General features: G+C 40.5%; 1 protein-coding gene across 1 annotated transcript in view; it reads right to left on the bottom strand.

The window, feature by feature from the left end:
- LOC116506132 (neurexin-3-like) overlaps positions 1-14,294 on the bottom strand; it is a 78,350-nt gene extending 64,056 nt beyond the window's left edge. Inside the window, exon 1 of the mRNA XM_032213788.1 lies at positions 14,138-14,294. Within this exon, the coding sequence (XP_032069679.1) occupies positions 14,138-14,294 (157 nt within the window). The remainder of the gene's footprint in view (positions 1-14,137) is intronic.
- Positions 14,295-20,990: the final 6,696 nt, after the last annotated feature.

The raw sequence follows: 20,990 nt of genomic DNA, 5'->3' as shown, positions 1-20,990 counted from the left end.
TATTCTTCTAATTTCCTTTCTTTCATGATCATTACCTCTTTATTTCATCATATTTAATATATTGCATAACAGTGGGATATTTTCAATCTTATTGTAAAGTTGGCACCATTTCTAATATCCAATTAATATTATTCTAATTTTGGCAAATTGCTCATTTAAATTTACTGATAACTAAAGATCAATTCTCTTGAAAGAATTTGTTTCTGGTTTTCATTCATTGGCAAAACAGCATAAAGAAACCCATACTATATACAATAAATATAAGCTATCATCTGGAGTTACATCAATCCTTTGAAAAAGGTACCTCGGAAAGGAGAAAGCATATATAAATGTATACATTGCTAAAGCAATGACTCTTCCAGATTCTCAAAACTGTATGTATTTATTTCTTTATTCAATTTCTATAGCCGCCCAACTCATTATGGGCGGCTTACAATTCTAAAATTATAAAACAATTTTAAAAACATTAAATCACTAAAACATCCACAAAATAAATAACTACACTGAGCCCAAGGGAGGGGTCAAATGTGTCACCAGTTTCAAGTTCCTTCATGACCACAAGAGATCTGATTCCAGCCTACCATGAATTGCATTGACTCTTATCAAGAGCCAATTTGCTGTGGCCCTTAGTAGTTCAGATTCTTGTAGAGAATGTAAACTTGCAATAAACCTTAATATTTATTTGCACTGCCTGGATTTCCTGATTTCTCAGGTTTGATATGCAAACAGCATTTGTGACGATTAATCGACTAATAGTAAAATCAAGTAATGGGGCCCTTAAGACATTCAAAGCCCCAGGTACATAGCGATGTTTTTAAAACTTTGTGAAAAGCTAACAGGGTTGGGCACTGTGTGATGGTGAGCCTCCCAATCTAGAAATTGGAGTAATTGGAGCTGTACTCAAAGTTGTGCAAGGCTCTCCTAACTATAGATGCCACTTTCTCTTCAAGCAGGAGCTTGATTGTGAACTAGATCTGTTTGGGCTAGTGCCATCCCTTTCAGAATTAGAGATGGAAGAACTTTATCTTCAGAAGGTCCAAATACTCACAGCCAGCCCATATGGCTAATATTGAGTGAGGGCCCATTTTGTCTCAAACAATCCCAAACAACCTCCAGACACTGGAGTAGGACAACCATAGCATCACTCAAATGGCCTGGAGTATAGATATAAAAATGGGTGTCATCTGTATATTGAAGATATCTCACCCCCAAACTAATGGATCACCTCACCCAAAGGCCTCATGCAAATGTTAAATTGAAGGGGAGAAAGAACAGAATCTTGAGGCACCTTACAAAGTAAGGGCCACAGCCTGGATCTCTCCCAAATCATCAACACTGACTGAAAATGGAAGAAGGAGGAAAATCAACACAACACAATGTTACTCATTCCCAACTCGTACAGCAGGCCCAGAAGGATTCCATGGTCAAAGGTATCAATAGCTGATTCTAGTTTTCTCTGCTTGTGTATACATGCATGACCACATTGCTTTCCAGATATGAGGAAAGGAGAAAGCCATCCACAGTATCAACATTTCACTGAGAAACGGCTGGCAAGTGACAACACAGGGGGAGCAGTAAAGGAATATGACATTTCTAATTCTAATTGGTTGTGCTCAGAAGGAGGCCACTCATCATATTCTGTCAACAATGTGGGATCCAAAGTAGGTTAATTGCAATCAGGTTCTTTTCAACTGAAAGGTATGGAATTTAAATAAGCTATATGATAAGTTATCCCAACTCTATGGGACAGATAATAAAAAGGATGTTAAAACAGTTATGAATCATTAGCTAAAACAGATTCCCTAGGCACATTTTATAAGTTGCGACACCTAAGCTGTTTGGTTAGTATAATGGTCAGAAAACATTACTTGGATAGGAAACAATGATCACTAGTTTTTTAAAATAATCAGCTGTGATTTTTTTTTAAAAAAAAGTCTGCCTCTGTTAGCTGGGTTTGAGGATGATATAGTTATAATGATTTTGATTCTCTTTTGAAAATTAATTTCAAAGGAGTGGAAAATTTCTATTTGATTTTAAGACATTTCCACAGTGATGTTTCACATACTTCTTCTGTTTGTATGTGTGTATATGCTCATGTGCGCGCGCACACGCACACGCGCACACACACACACAAACACACACACACACACACACACACACACAGGAACTATGCACTTGGCAAAATAATAGACAATTTAATCCTGGGAAAGGAAATGATATGAACAAAAATCAAAATAATCATGCCTTCAATTTGTTTGGAATTTGGTGGGGCAGAGCACGACTCTGGAGAGCTTTTGAAATTGTATTATCATATCCTACAACTAGTAAGGTATGACAATAATAGCATTCCTATAATCTTTCTAGTGTCTCTTTTCTAACCTGGGCTATTCTGAAGGGATTGCAGGTATACCAGTGTGCTGGTACCCAGGTCTATTTCTCAGTATATTCTAAATCAGTTGAGAATGTTAAGGTGCTAAATACAGGAAGCAAACAGTGGCATTTCTATTGTTGAACTATAATTCCCAACATCTCTCACTATTCGCCATGCTTTTTAGGGATGGTGAGAATTGTATTACAGCAACATCTGATGTCCGCAAGCCAAATTCTACAAAAAGTCAACATTCTTGAGAGAGGTTTCCCGAGTCCCAAAAGCTGGTATTTAGCCTCTTGGTAGATATGCGAAATAATACATTCTACTGTCTTATACTACATGACCACTGAGATCTTTAGATATTTATACATCACTTTTAGAAGAAATGCTCTATATGCTGTTGGAAATTTGATCCGATAGTTTGAGCTGACTTTGAATTCCACAAATTGTTTATTTGTTTTGGTAGTGTTGATAAAAAGGTGCAATAATGGTATAAAAGTAAAGACAATTATTTCAGTAGCATAGCCCTAAGCTTTATTATATCATCTGGAGCATAAAATATTGCACATCAATATCCTCTAAACTTTGGTAATGTCATAGTTAATAAAGACTGAATTACACTTAATGAAACCTTAACATCCCTCAGCAACAAGGAGTATAAAGGCCTATATTAGCATGTAACAATTGTCTCAGAAGAATTGCTGACAACAATTGTATTTCCATGGCAACCAAGGTTAAAAGTTTTATAGTGCTATTTCTGCAACAGAAGTTTCTGGTCGTTGCACTTTCTTTTGATCTAAAGAAAAGAAATGTATAACTATGGTCAGACATGCACTCTATATATCTACAGAGACATCTGATCAAATAACTGGATTCTGAGGTCAATGTTAAATGGAGTTACAATTGTTAAGCTATATCACCTCAATAAAGAATTTCTAAAGCATTTAAGAATCTGGGGTCAGGGAAAGTAAACGTAAGTTCAATGTAAATTATATTCATAGGGTCATTACTTCAAGTCATTTGTATAGAAGTTAAATGTCATTCAATGCAACTAATAATATGAAAGTTCATTTATTAATTTTAATAGTGATCCAGAGAAAATCTCACTCCAGAGACAAAACTATGCAAAGCATTCCAAAGGACATTTTTATTTTTTTTATGTTTCATAATGCTCAGTTCCTAAAACTATTAAAGGAACTTTTTAAAGTTTGACATGACCAGTCCGAAGACTTTCCCTGACTGAATCTGTGGTATGCATGCCAAATCTTCTGGAAGATATAGCTACTTAAACATTTCAATAAGGAATGTCCATCTTACTTATTTTAGTTTAGTTTATTTATTAGACTTATTTAGTCAAAATAATAGCAAATATTTTGTGAAACATTTTTTTAATGTTTTATATCTAAAATTTAATATTTGGATATTAATATATCCATTGTATTACTATAAAATATATATTTCACATTCCTATGTAGAAAGTAGAGTAGAGTAAAGTAGAGTAATTCTTTATTGACCAAGTGTGATTGGTTACACAAGGAATTTGTCTCCAGTACATAAGCTCTTAGTCTACATATAAATACCGGTAAATCATAAATCATAGGATCTCCTTCTAGCAAACATGAATTGAATTGTGCTGTTAGCATCCATCATGCAATTGCTACTTCATTGCAATGGTTTCATTCCCCATTTTCCATAGAAAATTTACCATAAGGATGTTTAAATTGGCCATTATGACAAGCAAGCATTTCCCATCTAAAGAGAGGGAAATTGGGCAAAGTGGCTAAGGGAAAAATGAGAAGAGACTAAATTATCTGGTCAGGAAACAATGTAGCTCACAGAGGTATTCACAAGAAGGGTCAAACAAAAGCAATATCCCAATGCAAACTCCCTGCCAACATGATGCAAGCTCTTTTCTTTTTGTACATGTGGCATGATGTGGACATGTGTGTATGAAAGGAGTAGAGCTTTTATCACAATATTGCTTTTAGCATTTAGATAAAAGTGCTGGGTCCTGTGGATAAGTTGACTAACCTTGGATAAACCATTACTAATGTGAAACTACACACAATTGCATATTTTTTCCTGCCAATGTTGAATTGAACAGTTCTTTCAATAGCACACATTTATGTTGGTATTTGGCATGCAACGATACCAGATTCATTTGTTGGAAGCCAACATGTAATCCTCACCAGCGAAAAGGGTCTCAGAAAGCAGACTGGGGAAATCTGATATATTATAGCATATATCAGAATTAAAACACTGGATTATAATTGAAAGAGTTCAGCATTCTAAATGAATCACCTGATACACTTGCTTTATTCTACCTTAAACTGAACTTATTATACACCTGTTAACATAATGTTTATATCCTCAGGTCCTTCCACACTGTCTCAATATAGTGCAGTATGATGGATGCCTCAGGTTGCCCGAATAAATGCATACACATCTATAAAATAGAAACACATATTCACTCCAGCATGAGGCAAGCAGATGAATCTTGGAAATTCACAAGCAAGGAATCGCCTTTTTTTTTTCATTGCTGTACTCTATAAACAAGTATTTAAGGCATGTGTAATTCTGCATGATAGTATACAGATACTAACATTAGCAGTGATAGATAGTTTTGACCTTCATGAATTTGCTGCTAACCCTAACCTAACTCTAGCCCTTTAAATCAGGATAGGGTAGGGTAGGCTAGGCTAGGCTAGGCTAGGGTAGGGTAGGGTAGGCTAGAGTAGAGTAGAGTAGAGTATAATTACTATACTATAGATCAGTGGTGTCAAACTCAAGGGTGCTTAGATCTGGCCCATGGGGCCATTTTGTAAACAGTGAAGAACTGGTCCACGGTGCCTCTGCCAGAAAAAAATGGATCTCACAAGGACCACGAGCAGCTCCATTTTCACTGACAGAGGTTGCAAGAGGCCATTGCAGCTGAAAATAGAGCTCTAGAGCTCATTTTTGCTGGCAGAGTGCTTGTGCCACCACAAGCACCCCGACACAAGTGACATTGAACTGGCTATGCCCACCTTGGCCACGTCCACCCCATTCGCCTGAAGTCAAACACAACCCTGATGTAGCCCTCAATGAAATCAAGTTTGACACCCTTTCTTTAAATACTTCTGGCAGTCATTACAATATTTGATTGCAGTCAATTCTATAGTTGTTTTGTTTAAATAAGGGCTTTTTTAAACATGTTGTGACATTGCTTAATTCACAACTACATTTTGGAGGGAGGGAAAAAAGATAGCTATTCCTGCCACCTTACAAATAACTACAAAGAAGTAGTTCGACAAAGTCATAAATTTTAGCTTTTAAACTATCTTCCCAATATCTATTTAATTTTCAATTTATTCTTCCTCTTGAAGTCACCATTGATTTAACATTTTCCACTGTTGTGAGATGATTCCAGTTAAGTTATGGTACAAACCACAGACCAAGAGACAGAATGCTTTCCTTTGATATTTACACAAAAATATCTAATAGAACATACAATTCAGCTGTGTTAAATTGAACAGACATAACTGATTTACTTATCTGTGGCTAATTATATTTATCAGTGATAATGCTATAGTCATAAATGAAAAGAGACAATATTAAACAGTTTTAAGTTTACTTTCCTCCTGTATTTCTTTAACTGCTGACCTTTCACAACAATAAATATACCATAGTCATTTCCTAGCTGGTATTGCTCCCTTTTACTGAGTTGCTTCTCTGGCTCTCCGTCCTTATCCGTTCCTAGGAGCAAGAAAATAATTACTTGATGGTAGCTGGCTGTAGCTGGACTGAATCTTTAGAGGGCTGTAAAGTGTTGCTACTCATTTCTCAGCTGTAGTAGCTTCCAAAGCTTTCTGCTTATTCCAAATATTTTGGTCTCATTGGTTTCTTCACACACGACTGGCTGTTGTTGCCTTCCAATGCATTCTCTTCCACCCAGACCCCTATAGCAATGGTGGGATTCATTTTTTTTTTACTACCAGTTCTGTGGGCATGGCTTGGTGGGCATGGCCAGTGAAGGATACTGTAAAATCTCCATTCCCACCCCACTCCAGGGCAAGGATACTGCAAAATCCCCATTCCCTCCTGATCAGCTGGGACTCGGGAGGCAGAGACTAGATGGGGGTGAGGCCACTCAAAGGTGGTATTTATCAGTTCTCCGAACTACTCAAAATTTCCACTACCAGTATTCCAGAACTGGTAAGAACCTGCTGATTACAACCTTTAGTTGTCTTTTTTTTTTCTCCCTGCTATATACTGTAGATGTGGTTGCTGGTTCTCTTAAAGTGTCAGGAGACAATCCATTAGGATGAAACACATAGGGAAATACCTCTCAGAACAGGTGTGTTGAAATTTCCTATCAGTGAGAACAATTAATCGGTGGAATAGTTTGCCTCTTGTTTTAAGTGCTCCACCCATGGAGGATTTAAGAAGAGATTAGACAGCCATTTTTCCAGAAAGGCATAAAGTTTTAAGCAGGGGGTTGGACTAGAAGACCTCCAAGGTCTAGTCCAACCCTGTTATTCTGTTATTTATTCATGCTTTCTTGAGCAGGTTTCCACAATCTACTTAATCTAATATGCATGCTATCTTTCTTCTGAAAGAAGTAATATTTTGGCACTGTAATTATACCACACTTTATATAGTTGCAATTGTTTTAGTATATGCTTTTGATCATTCTGAAGTGTTAATAAAATTCCTATTAATTTTAATCTTGTTCTTAAATGCTATGTAATGAATACTGGAGCTGATGGTTTGTTAGCTAGTATATGCAAAAAACATCAACATAAAAATAAGTGCCAGTAGTTCTTGAGTTACAATCATTCATTCAAAGGATCCTTACTACAGGGTTTGAGATCCCCACTCACTCTGCCAATTTTGTAAGTACTATTTCCTGTTTATCTTGGTGTTGACTATTGAGAAGACAAGATCTGAGCTGCTAATTTCCATCTTAGATTTGGGGTTGTATCTTTTAATGTTGATGGAGCTTATGTGTCTGCTGATGGTGGTAGGGCATTTAAATGCCAAACTTCCCAATTCTGTAGCATTTTGGGCTTTAGTTTTTTTTTTTTTTTCATTTTTCCAATTGAAGTTGTGGTTGAATTTATCTATGTGTTGAGGAATTGTCATTATGTCTTCTGACTGCTAGCTGATGTTCATGGATTCATTCTGCCAATCCGCTATTGTCTACATGGTAGCTGCCACAGCTTTACACTATACCAGATGATGCCTGTAGATTCCCCCCCCCTTTGGTTACTAGAACCTCAACATTGGTTAGAATGCTTTGAAGGGATTTTGTTGGCTTGTGTCCTATAGGCTGCCCACAGGTTGTAGTAATTAATGCTTTAATGAGGAGGTCAGGAGACCTTTCTCTATACAGAATTGGTAGATGAACAAACCATTCAGATATATATTATTTATTTGGGGGGAAGTATAGCTTTTTAGGTAATTGCCATTGTCAGGTTATCACATGATGTTCAACAAAATGCATTAAACTGGCAACATCTGTGCCAATATTGGATTTAGTAAATTATTCGGCCTCTGAAAGATTATCATTCTAATAAATTTGCTCCTTTAGACTGTGCATCAATATCTATTACCAACTTTGTTAATTATTGGGAAAATAATTTATGTTTGGAATTGGCAGATTTTTTTTTAGGTTTCCTTTTTTCAACTGCAGGAAGGTAGCTCCTCTTGGTATACTGATGAGACTATATAGCAATAATGTTCTTGCAAAATAGGTTAAAATGATTTTTTTTTATCTTTTTCTCATTCTTCAAGAGAATATTTCCAAGTGAAGAGATTATTACAGCCTTCATCTTTGTTCTGTAAATGACCACTGGAGGCCTACTATAGGGATACCTCTTTGCCCATAAATTGCTGATTTATAATGAGCTGTAATACATCTAGACTCAATTGCATCTTTGTATGAATTAGTAATGCAACTGATTATTCTTTTTTCCCCTTCTTTTTGGTAAGGTGTGCCCTTTATTTTATATAAGAGTGAGCCACTAAAGAAGTGGGTCTGTTTTCTCTTGATGGAGATTGATGTAGAGTGGAATAATTACCATCAAATTTATCAGTCTGAAAGAAGCATTGAGTTATTTGTATTGACTTGGGCAAAATATTCATCAAAAGCAAAATATACTAAAAGAAAAATGCAAAAGTGCATGAATAATTTTGCAGTCACAACAGTTCTTAATATGGCAAAGGCTTTGAAAAACATTGAATTCCCTCCTCATTGGAAGATCACAAAGAACTACATACATCAAAATGATTTGGCAGTTGATAACTGAGCCTGAAAGAGAAAATGTATTTGAAATATATGGGAATCATGATTTCCAGTTTGCCAGACAGAGTTTTCAACAGTTTTCACCTTACAAGTATCCTTTATAAATGCACAGTGGTTTAATGAATTGATGAATGGGAACCTGATTTCTAAATGCTGGATTGGGGCCTAATTTAGTTACTGGATCAAATTATTTTATTAATGCTTTTATATTCTAAATTTTAAGTTCATAAAGGAAATTATCTCCCATTCAGATTATCATTTTATGTCTCACAACACAGCAAAATGATAAAGCTGCACCCTTGTCTGTGCTATGAAATCTGACTGTAAAATTTGCATATATGGCATAATGAGCGCATTTTTTGTTTGATCTTGCAAAGGTTTTGAATGGGATACTAGAGTTTTTTCTCCTTTCTTACAGTTATAACTTCATTTAAGATAATAGATCACAGGAATCTTGCTGGCTCAACTAAAGTGAGACACACTGTAACATGAATAATATTATTTTCATATCTTGATATGATTTATGACTGTAAGTCTGCCATCTCTATTGATTCAATATATGTGTCAAAAGATAGAGAACTTTATTAAATTCTGCAGTGTTAATGCTGCTTTGTGTCAAAATGGTCCGTTTGGTCCAACAAAGATCATTCTGATCTTTCAAAAGTGCAGTTCAAAAGCAACAACTCTGTTAATCAAAATTAAAACAGAGTAGATAAATATGGACAAAATAAAATAGCATGTCATAGTCCTATAAGATACTTTTTGGATTCTTTGTTTCCTTGGAATTCTAATTGCAAGAACTATAAAAAATGGGTGGTTGTTTTTAAAGACAAGATGTGAACAGAAATGAGCAAGTGAAAAATGGTCACAATACAATGTCATTTAAAGGGATTCGTGCTAATGATATCCCACTGTTTGTATCAGACATTTTCATAGGCTCAGTAGTCTTGTATTTAATTTAGAAACCTGGATAATTTTAGACTATTTTAAGTCCATAACTGCCCAATAACACTGCATAACAAAGCAAAACGAAACAATCAAGTATCCTGAAGGATACTTTTGGGGGGCAATGTTTTGCCTAATACATTGGTTTATACGAAGAATTAATTCATTTTCTAATAAGTATATTTTATCAAAAAGTGGTCAAGATCCAAGTATATAACAGTAGTAGCGCAAAGCAGATATAAGCAAAATTTCAAATAAATCTGGATAAAATTAGAAATAAACACTGGAAGTGTTTAATATGGTTATTTATTGTATCTTCATGCATAGTTTTTCGCTAAAATTAGGCAATATGTGGAATGATGTGTATAAAGAGTTTCTTCAGCTGGTATAATATTTCCCAGACAACAGATACAAATAATTTGGAAATCGCTTTTCTTACAAACTTCGAAAATAAAATGTATTAAATTTCTTTCTTTCTTTTTCTTTGCAAAAAAGGACCTTACCTCCCCCCTGTAACAAGAAAATATATTTTCTCATTTTCTCCTGAAGTGAAAAAAGCTTCCAATGCCATAGTTTGATTTGTTCAAGCCTTTCCTGTGTTTCTGACTGCTTTTTCCCCTGACCCCTTCCCTTCTTTTTCCCATCTTCTGAAAAAGCTAGTGTGTTATCAGGGAGAGAGAAACTGGTAAAAGCAAACAGGTACTTAAGAACTGCAATTCATTGATTTGACAACTTGCTCGTCCTTTGTTGAGTCAGATTTCTATTTTTGGTCTTAATAATCTTTTGGGATCTCAGATGTGGTAACAATTCTCTGTCATTTGTTGTCTTTTGTCTGATTTCTTTTGCTCTATTTTTTAGGAACTCAGTGTTTTCCAGCATTGTTAGAGAAGCAGCAGCATTTAACAATTAACAAAAATTCACACAGCAATGGATACAATCAGGACTAAAGTGTCCCTAAATTGTCTTGCAATTAATAAGTCTGTTTTCCCCAACTAGAAATCTCATAACTAACAGATGTATGTGCAGTTCTGGATATATGACTAGGCCAAGAGAATGTTACAGATGTCAGTAACTATTTTGATGAGACAATCATACAAGAGGAGGGCTATAGGTGTTTTCTATTTCACATGCACATCTTAATGTGGGAAGAGATTGTAGTAAGTGGCTCTCTTCCTGCCTGCGCATGAGCTATGCTCACTGCAGTTTTGCGGGCCCCAAGCCACCAGCACTCGGTGGGGGGGGGCAGAGCTCGTGCGCCGCCACCAACCTCACAGTCCAGCAAGGACAGTGTGGACTCTCGCTTGAGGCATCGCGGCGCAGGAAGAGCGGCTTGATCGGAGTCGCCTCAGGCTTTCGGACCACGTGGTCGGTGGTCAACATTTTAACTCTAGAGCACATGCGCAAAGCATAGAGAGGCGTGCTGGTCACAGCCGCCACAGCGCTTCACACCGTGTTCACCCAGGAGGGCTCGTTGGGCCTGTGCTCCGCCGGTAATCCGGGGAGGGCCCTTTCATCAGCAGTGTACCAGTCTCCTTTCGACCCACAGATTGGCAGGTGGCTGCAAAGAGCGCAGATTCAAAGGAGTGCAGAATCCGCATGATAGAAGAGAGACCAGAGGCTATTGGAGAGGAGAGCGAGAGAGGTTACAAACTGTGAGTACTGCGATGGCGGAGGCCACCAGGAGCAGAGGAGCGGCTGCTTCAAGCTCCCCAGGGGGCTCAGACCTGGGCAAGGGAACCTCTTGGGAGGTATACTCTGCATCAAGGGGAAGACCCTTTCCCAGGAAGTGCTCCTCCAAGTCTTCCAGGAAGGAGGGGCCCAGGCAGGAGGCCCCTTTAACTAGAGCGGCTGGCAGGGGGACCAGAGATATCATCAGCCCTTCCACAACCAGATCACATTCCCCTCGCAGGCCTTCTCCCTTGGCTGAGGACCCTGGCTCTCCAGGCCCAGAGAGAGATCCCAGGAGGATAACACCTTATCTCCTCCCTTGTCGCCATCCCACTCCCCTAGGGCGAAGGGTGATCGCTTTGGCATCAGGGCAGCAAGTTTCCCCAGGCAGCACTTGGCCCCTCAATCTCCTGGCACCAGAGGTAACAGGAAACCCCCAAGCCTCTCTCCTGCCTACCCAGAACTCTCTGAAAGCTTCCAAAACGTGTTAGCCAGGGATATCGCAGATGGCATTGCATCAGGCATGCAACACCAATTTCAGAGAGCCAGGCAGTGTCTACTCATGGGGCTCCATGAAAGCAAACAGTCCAGCCCGAGTCCTCAGCCTCTAGGGATTTCAGAGCTTCCTCACTTTCCACTGCTAGCGAGGGCTCAGAATCAGAGGGGGAGGAGTAGAAGGATCTTGGGTTCTCAGAGGATGAGGAGGCCACAGCCCCAGAGGCCCCAACCATCACAGGCCTATTTCCTCCTGCCTTATTTAGTTCCTTGCTACGCAAGGCCAAAGCCACAGCAGACTTGGACCCTACCCCAAACCAGAACCCCACTAATCCCACTCCTAGTGGGAGAAATAAGAAGGGCCCCTTTCACAGGACCCAGGTTGAGAAGGAGGAGATCCCCACCTCTTCCTAGAGGTTCTCAAGTCCCAGTGGTCCAAGCCTGGTTCTTTCCCCACTCCAGGGAGCAACGATCACAGATTTTATAACCTGAATTCTTCTTTCACCCAAGCCTTATAGGTCCCTCCTATGGATGTATCTCCACATCATGATTGCCCCTGAGCACCGCAGGTTCCTCAGGTTCTCCTACCGGAGTGCACACTACCAATACAGGGCTCTTCCCTTCACACTACCAATACAGGGCTCTTCCCTCTGCCCCAAGGACCTTTACCAAGATGCTGGCCACAGCTGCGGCCCACTTTCATTCCTTCCCCATTCGCTTACACTGTTGCCTTGATGACATCCTGGTACTAGCCCCCTCGGCTGCTCGGGCAGAAGGGGATCTCAGTTCCACTATTAGCACCCTATGGGCCCTGGAGTTCTCGATTAATCTCGAGAAGAGCCATCTAGTCTCTTCTACCAGTCTTCAGCATTTGAGTACCATTATCGATTCGGTGGAAGGCAAGGTTTTCCTCTCCCAGGAGCGTAGGGACAGTATTGTAGAATTGATTCAAGAGATTCTCAGGATTTGATCTGTTTCTGTAGCTCTTCTCTCCAGGCTTCTCGGGAAGTTCATCTCCTGCATCAGGATCATTCCCTGGTCTCGTCTCCACGCCAGAGAGTTGCAGTGGTTCCTCCTTCCCCACCAGAGGAATGGGACAAGCAATGCAAGCTTCAAGGTCCTTGTGACACCCCAGGTGCTTCTCTCCCTTCACTGCTGGATGTCCCCGGCTCTAGCCAAGGGTTCCCTAATTAGCGATCCGGACAGGCTGGTCCTAATGACAGATGAAGTGTGTTCAGTTGGGGGGCTCACCTGCAGTCACAGTTGGCTCAGGGCCGGTGGACACCGATGGACTTGCGGAGGAACATCAACTGGCTGGAACTCAGAGCGATTCACCTAGCTCTTCGATGGTTCAAGCAGACGGTCACCTGGAACAACATTCTGGTGCTGATGGACAACGTGAACAAACAGGGAGGTACTCACTCCATGGCACTACGCGACAAGGCAAGATGTCTGGGATACTGGGTGGAGCAGAACCTCCTGTCGATCTGAGCAGAACACATTTCTGGAGTGGCAGACTGGCTCAACAAGGCGGAATGGCTCAACAAGGAGACAGTAGACCAAGGGGAGTGGCACTTCACCCCAACATCTTCAACCAGATTTGCCAGAGGTTCGGTCATCCGACTGCAGATGTCTTCACCTCACCGTCGAATGCCCAGCTTCCGAGATTCATTTTACGATTCCCAATGCGGGGGCCATCAACATTGACGCCCTATGCTGCAGGCCTGCTTTATGCCTTTCCTCCCCTCCCCCTCATCCCCGGGTCTTGAGGAAGCTAGTGGTAGAGAGGGCAGAGATCATTCTAGCGGTCCCTCACTGGCCATGGCGCCCCTGGTTCACGGACCTGGTGGAGTTGTCGATTCTGCCCCATTGGAGAATTCCACAGGAGGAGGGGACCCTGCACCAGGGGAGCCTGGAGCATCCAGATCCAGAGTGGCTCCAGCTGACCGCATGGCACTTGAGCAGGAACAACTGAGGGACACCCAGATCTCCTCTAGAGTCATCAGCACCATTGAGGCATCTAGGAGGAAATCCAGCACCCGCATCTACAATGTGACCTGGCTTCCTTTGCGACATGGTGTCAGTCTACACAGATAAACCCATCATCAGCCTCAGTCCCTCAGGTACTAGAATTTCTTCAGGATGGTCTGGAGAAAGGCTCATAGCACCCTCCGCAGGTAGCCACTATCCTTGGGGAGGAGCTCCCAGTCCCTGTCACAAGTCCTGGTCATTAAGAGGTTCCTCCGAGGGGTGGCTAATCTTCGGCCTCCGGTGATCCATCGCTTTCCCTCCTGGTATCTACCCATGGTGCTCCAGACACTCCTGGAAGCACCCTTTGAGCCCCTTAGAGAGGTTAGCCTTCAATTCCTTACCCTCAAGGTGGTCTTCCTTGTGGCGATCACCTCCACCAGGTGGGTATCCGAGCTTAACACTCTTTCTACCAGGGCAGACCTCTGCACCTTTCACAGCAACAGGGTTGTCCTTAGGCTCGATCCAGCCTTCATGCCCAAGGTTAACTTTCCCTTCCATAGGGACCAGGAGGTAATCCTCCCGGATTTCTGTCCTTCCCCCTCAACGGAGAGAGAGCGGTACTGGCACCGCCTGGACGTGAGAAGGGCTCTGCGCATTTACCTCAAGCGCACAGCCTGCTTCAGACATTCGGAGGCTCTCTTTGTCTCCTTCCATTTCTCAGCTCGGGGAGCTAAGGTCTCTTTGACCACCACCAGCAGATGGATTAGGTTAGCCATCTCCAAGGCCTATGAGGCTTGAAGGCTACCAGTGCCACAGGGCACCATAGCTCATTCCACTAGTGCTGCTATATCGGCAGCCTAGGCCACCCAGGCTCTCATCGAGGACATCTGCAGGACTGCCGCCTAGTCCTCACCTTCACCCTTCATCAGACACTACCAGCTAGATACGTATGTCTCGGCTGAGACATCCTTCAGGAGGAGGGTCCTTCAGGGTGTCCTGGACACTCGGGAGACTTAGGCCCTATGATCCCTCCCATGGACATCTAGCTTTGGTATGTCCCATCAGTGTCTCCTCCCATGCCCCACCTCAGAGACTGTCAGTTGGTCCTACCTGAACTGCATGTCTCAAGGGTGGCGTGGGAGTAGTCACTTCCCGCCCTTCAGGCACCCTGTGCCAGGGCCTGAGTAGGATAGCTTATAGTCAGACAGGGACCTGGGAGGGGGTTGGGTGGACTCTGTCCCTTCCTTCCTGGGTTTCTCTTCTCATCCGGACCTCAGTTAATCTGGAGAGTCAGAAGGAGGAGCAGAGGGAGTGTCCTCAGATTTACTTGTCTCCAGGCAATTGGGCCGTAACAATACCCATCAGTTTCTTCTCCCATGCCACCTGAAGACATGCAGTTCAGGTAAGACCAACTGACATTTCACCCACTTCATTTGGGGAAAATCAACCGTTTAGGGCAGGGGTGTCAAACTTGTGTCATCACAGTGGCATCATGTGACGTATTGTGACTTTTCTCCCTCCTTCAGTAAACCGGACATGTCCACGGCCAGCGTGTGACACATCTGACTTTCAGGCTGCGAGTTTGACATCCCTGGTTTAGGGATTGAAGAAAATAATTTGCTAAAATACAAATGAATATCGTGTTTATGTTTAAATTAACACTTAAACTAAATTAACACTTAAACACAGATTTGAAACCACATGCTAAAATAACTCTAGATTAGAAACATTTACTTTAAATTTTAGCTTTGTTCTGGATTTTCTTAAATAAGATTTTTAATTTCGTTAGATTTTCACAAAACAAAATCCTATCATTTTTAGCCTATAAAAATATTGATCAAAATTGTTTAAACTTAATCTAAATGTAAGTCCCTAACATACAGAATACCATTAATACATTATGTCTATTTTCACTAGCTATACAAATACCCACCCTAAATATTGATTATACTATACAATCTTTATTTCATTTAAACATTAAAAACACATTAAAATGAGAAATACATATAACATTTTACTTCAAAGATTTTAATATCTAAGTCTAAGATGCCTAGAGTCAACTAATAAAAGGGAGCTGGATGTGGATATATAAATCAAAGCAATCCTTCAATCAAATAAATAACTATATTAAATAAACCACTACCTTCCCTAAGAATCTATGCTACTATATTCTTGTCAAGTCCCTTCCCCCACTTCCTTTTTTTCCTGCTGTTCTCTTCAAGTGGGCTTTTGACCAGTCTTCACAGCCCATAAATTTAAAAAAAATGAGTCATGTTATTTTTCCCTACAAGCTAATATATTTTTTGTTATCAGAATTGCCTAATATCAGATATCACAGGCTGTATTTTCTTTCCATTTTTTGAGCCACATCTTTAGTAACAGTGAGATACTGTCTCTATAAAGTTTCTGTCCCCTCACCTCCCAGTGTGATTTTAACAGTTATTTCCCTTGCTGTCAGTTCTGCTTTCCTGAGCTATTCAGCATCCATTACTATCCAGACATACCTCTGATAAATGATTATTTGTTTGATGACTGCTCCATATTTATATGTTTTCAATGAAATACAAGCATAGATTGAGGGAGAAAAGGAAAAGAGAGCGGGCACAAATAACTATTTTTCTTCATACATATAATTCCTTAGCACTTTAAAAACACCCCAAATACTTCAGAGATTTATCCTCGTATTTTTTCATATTTCCTACTTTTTCTATCTGGTTCTTGAAAGATGAGACAAAAAAAAATATCCCCAGCATTTTCTAAAGCAAAAAGATTTATGCTTTCTTAGAGTTAGTTTTCTTTATGTTTGATGGATATCTAATTATAGTAATTTCAAAAACTGATGGTCAGAAAACCTTGGTATTCTAAACCTATTAATACCCACTGCCTTCTGAAATTGAGCTACTTATCTTCTATGCTGTACCACAATATTCACATGCACGTAAAACAAGTGTAGTCTAGCAAAAATTCAGGAATCATATCTGTTTTAGAAGTATGCTCACGAGCCACATGCATGTCATCGAATTGAGCCAGTCACATTTGCTTCAGAAAGTAGTAGGATCATATGCTCAAAAGCACAATTTGCAGGTTATTGGTCATAATGTTAATCAATAGCTCCCCTATGGCACTTAATACACACATAGGTTTTTGCAGCATTTATAGGCTGTTTTAACCAGAAACAAACAAAAAAAAAACCCACTAAAAAGAAGAAATTAAAAACGTGTGGTAAAAACTTGCATAGGTGTTTAAAACTAGCCAGAATGTAAGAATATCAAAAAATAGACACATATTGATCCCTAGGGTAACAAGCTAGATATAATGAGGGCCTCTCTAAGATGGCCATCTGCATATGGGGAAATAGCATTATTATTTTTTCTCTGTTTGGTAGCCATCTGCTATACCTCATTCAGTGGAAACATTTGGAGAAGGCCTCTAAAAATCTTAAGAATCCAAATAAACATGTAGAACAATAAGGTAATTTTTATATATACAGTCTGTTACAACATCTTGCCTGTAAACAATTTCTTCATATTCTACTACAATAATACATGAGCAAACAGTTGACACAAACTGAAGGTAAACTTCAAGCTTCAAACTTGATTGGAGAAAATATGACTTCAGCAACAGGGTGGTCAACGCTTGGAATGCTCTACCTGACTCCATTGTTACAGCCTCAACCCTCCAGCTTCAATCTCAAACTATCTACCATGAACCTCATTCCATTCTTAAGAGGTCCATAAAACAATCATATAAAAACAAAACACCAGCACTTTAAATTATGCCCAGCTACAAACTAAGAAAGATTGTGTGTGTGTGTGTGTGTGTGTGTGTGTGTGTGTGTGTGTGTAATTAGAGTTACAACCCCTGGTATGCCCAAATATGGGAGGAAGTCTACTGCTTCCATTCTCTGTCCATCGGCTCATCACAAGAGACCATCCAGACAGAAACCCAATATTTTTACTGTTGCCTTTGTTAATACAAATACAACACACACACACACACACACACACACACACACACACACAGAGGCACACACACACACAGAGACATGTGTGTTTGTACCGTATATACTCGAGTATAAGCCGACCCGAATATAAGCCGAGGCACCTAATTTTACCCCCAAAAGCTGGAAAAGTTATTGACTCGAGTATAAGCCTAGGGTGGGAAATGCAGCAGCTACGGTAAATTTCAAAAATAAAAAATCAGTGTTATTTGAAACTCAAAGTTATGTTTATTCAAGGGACCCGCTTAATTAAAGTGTTCTATAATATCAGTATGACTTATAATACTGCAAGTCTGCAATATTAAAATACTTGTATAGGGGATCCCCGGGATCCCCCGAAGAGATCAAATCACAACCAGTATGCCACCTTCTTGGTATATTGTTTTTATTTTCACTGAGTTTTTTAAAATGAGCATTATTTCATCCTTTTTTTCTTTATGTTTGATTGGTATCTGCAATTTGTGTTAATTCTGTTCATACATATAATATAAATGAAAAACCCAGCTCTCTTAAAAAATATTTTAAGTTCTTTCTGGTGCTCCCTTTTAGAATTGGCCAACTAATATTTCTGTTCACCCAACTAATGTCAGGCAGAGTTAACTGAAAAAGTAATTTTTCATGAAAGGACATTTTCCTAGGATTTTAATTGTTCTTACTGTCAGATTTCTCGTTATTTCCAGCTTGAGTCTCCTTCTGACAAGTTTCCATTGCTTCTTGTCCTGTCCTCAGGTGCTATTGCTGCCGCCGCCTCCTCCTCCTCCAACAGCACCAGCACATTTGCTGCCCAGCGCTGCGGCTGAGGTGAAGCCGCCAAAGCTCCCGCTGGCGCCCCCGCAGCGTTGGGCGGATATCCGGCAGTGCTGTTGGAGGAGGAGGAGGTGTACCAGCCTGCCATCGCCGGCCACCGCTAGCCCCGCCGCTCTTCCCACCCCCTTCCAAGCCCCACAGTCCAGCGGATGGAGCAGAAGCAGCTCGGGGGCTTCGCTGCTGCTCCCCGCATTTGCTGCACGGGGATCCCTTGGAGAGGGGATTCCAGCCTGCCATCGCCAGCCACCGCTAGCCCCGCCGCTCTTCCCACCCCCTTCCAAGCCCCACAGTCCAGCGGATGGAGCAGCGAAGCCCCGGAGCTGCTTCTGCTCCGTCCGCTGGACTGTGGGGCTTGGAAGGGGGTGGGAAGAGCGGCAGGGCTAGCGGTGGCTGGCGATGGCAGGCTGGAATCCCCTCTCCAAGGGATCCCCGTGCAGAAAATGCGGGGAGCAGCAGCGAAGCCCCGGGGCTTCGCTGCTCCATCCGCTGGACTGTGGGGCTTGGAAGGGGGTGGGAAGAGCAGCAGGGCTAGCGGTGGCTGGCGATGGCAGGCTGGTTCGCCTCCTCCTCCTCCAACAGGCAACAGCACTGCCGGATCCAGTTGTAGACTCGAGTATAAGCCGAGGCGGCTTTTTTCAGCCCAAAAAGTGGGCTGAAAAACTCGGCTTATACTCGAGTATATACGGGTATGTGTGTGTGTATTTAGAGTTACAACCCCTGGTATGCCCAAACATGGGAGGAAGTCCACTGCTACTTCCTCACATGTTTGGGCATACCAGGGGTTGTAACTCTAAATACATACCTATCTCCCTGGCTCAGCTGATAAGGAGTAGAATCCTGTGGCTTAGTGGTTAACACATCTGCCTAAGATGCAATACAGCACAGGTTCTAATCCCAGTAGGGGTATGGCTAGCTGATGAGAACTAAATAGCTTGAAATAGATCTATACTAGTCTCCCTTTATTTATTTATCAGCACAAATATAACACTATATAACTATATAACTATATAACTATATAACTATATAACTATATAACTATATAACTATATAACTATATAACTATATAACTATATAACTATATAACTATATAACTATATAACTATATAACTATATAACTATATAACTATATAACTATATAACTATATAACTATATAGATAGATAGATAGATAGATAGATAGATAGATAGATAGATAGATAGATAGATAGATAGATAGATAGATAGTTTTGAGCCCAAAACCCAGCCTGAAACTGGAGAGTGAGACCTCGTCGAAACATTGCCAAGACAATCTCAATCTTACATGGGAAAAGACCCGAATACAACAAGACCAGCATACCTATACCCGTGAAACTCTACAAAAACTAACTTGTCCTAACTAACATACCCCAAAATGGCATGGCCACATTATTTACAGGGGCAGATGAACCATTCATCAATGGTAACGTACTCTTATTTGAATTGAATTTAGGTTTTATTGAGTACAATCTTACTGCTTCTGTGAACAAATTTAGTATCCTAAGTATCTCAAAATGATAAATGAACAAACGAAACAGTTTTGAATATATGTACATGTAACCAAAGGGCTGCATCAGCTAAATTTGAACTTGCTGTCATCCATCATTTTAATTTTCAAGACTAATTTCAAACTATCATCATGAATTTAGGCAGAGAGGATCTTACTTTATCTGAGTGTCAGATAAATAGAATCTCTTACCATTCAGAAGTGTCTCTGACTTTCAGTTTAAGACAAGATTGACAAGTTTGAAATAATAAGGTAGTATTTTCCATTGCCTTTTGGGATCCCTCCCCCCCCATCTAGCCTATCACCCTGTGATTCCCTGTCTTTCATCCATATAAGCAAACCCTTGCTTTGCTTTTTCAATATCAGCCAAGATTGACTTGATGCTGACACCTACTAGAAAAATAATAAAAAGGCTATTTGAATCCTTCTCACACTTTTAGGGTACATCAACACTTCCCTCTAAGAATAGCTCAAAGATGACTTGCTAATAATTTATTTAAAATACACATATGCAGTCTTCATTTCATCCTCAGCTTTTAGCCCAAGTCACTCTAACTTCAGGAATTTCTTATTCCAGTGTGGAGGTCCTATTTTTCATTTTCTCTCAAAAAAGATTTGCTGTTTGTATTGTAGAGCTGTGATGGAACAGATGACAAAGTAAATTTTAGATACTTCATGTAACATGCTGGCAGGAAGTCAGCAACTAATTAATATAAGGTAGACCTGCCATGTCGCCGAATGTGTGTCAATGTGTCACATGAAACATCTAGGAAGAGAGCCACCTTCTCCTAAATTGTTCCCACATCAGGTCAGTAGACATGTCAACAAGCTGTGAGGTAAGCATTTCTGGTAAAGCAAGAGAGGATAACCATGCCTAGGTCATAAGGAAGCCTCCACCCACAGTATACAATCCATGGAAAAGGGGA

The sequence above is a fragment of the Thamnophis elegans genome, chromosome 1, assembly GCF_009769535.1.
Source record: "Thamnophis elegans isolate rThaEle1 chromosome 1, rThaEle1.pri, whole genome shotgun sequence".
NCBI classification, from domain to species: Eukaryota; Metazoa; Chordata; class Lepidosauria; order Squamata; family Colubridae; genus Thamnophis; species Thamnophis elegans.
Note: the sequence above shows the minus strand (reverse complement) of the source record. Positions and strands in the feature narration are given on the sequence as shown.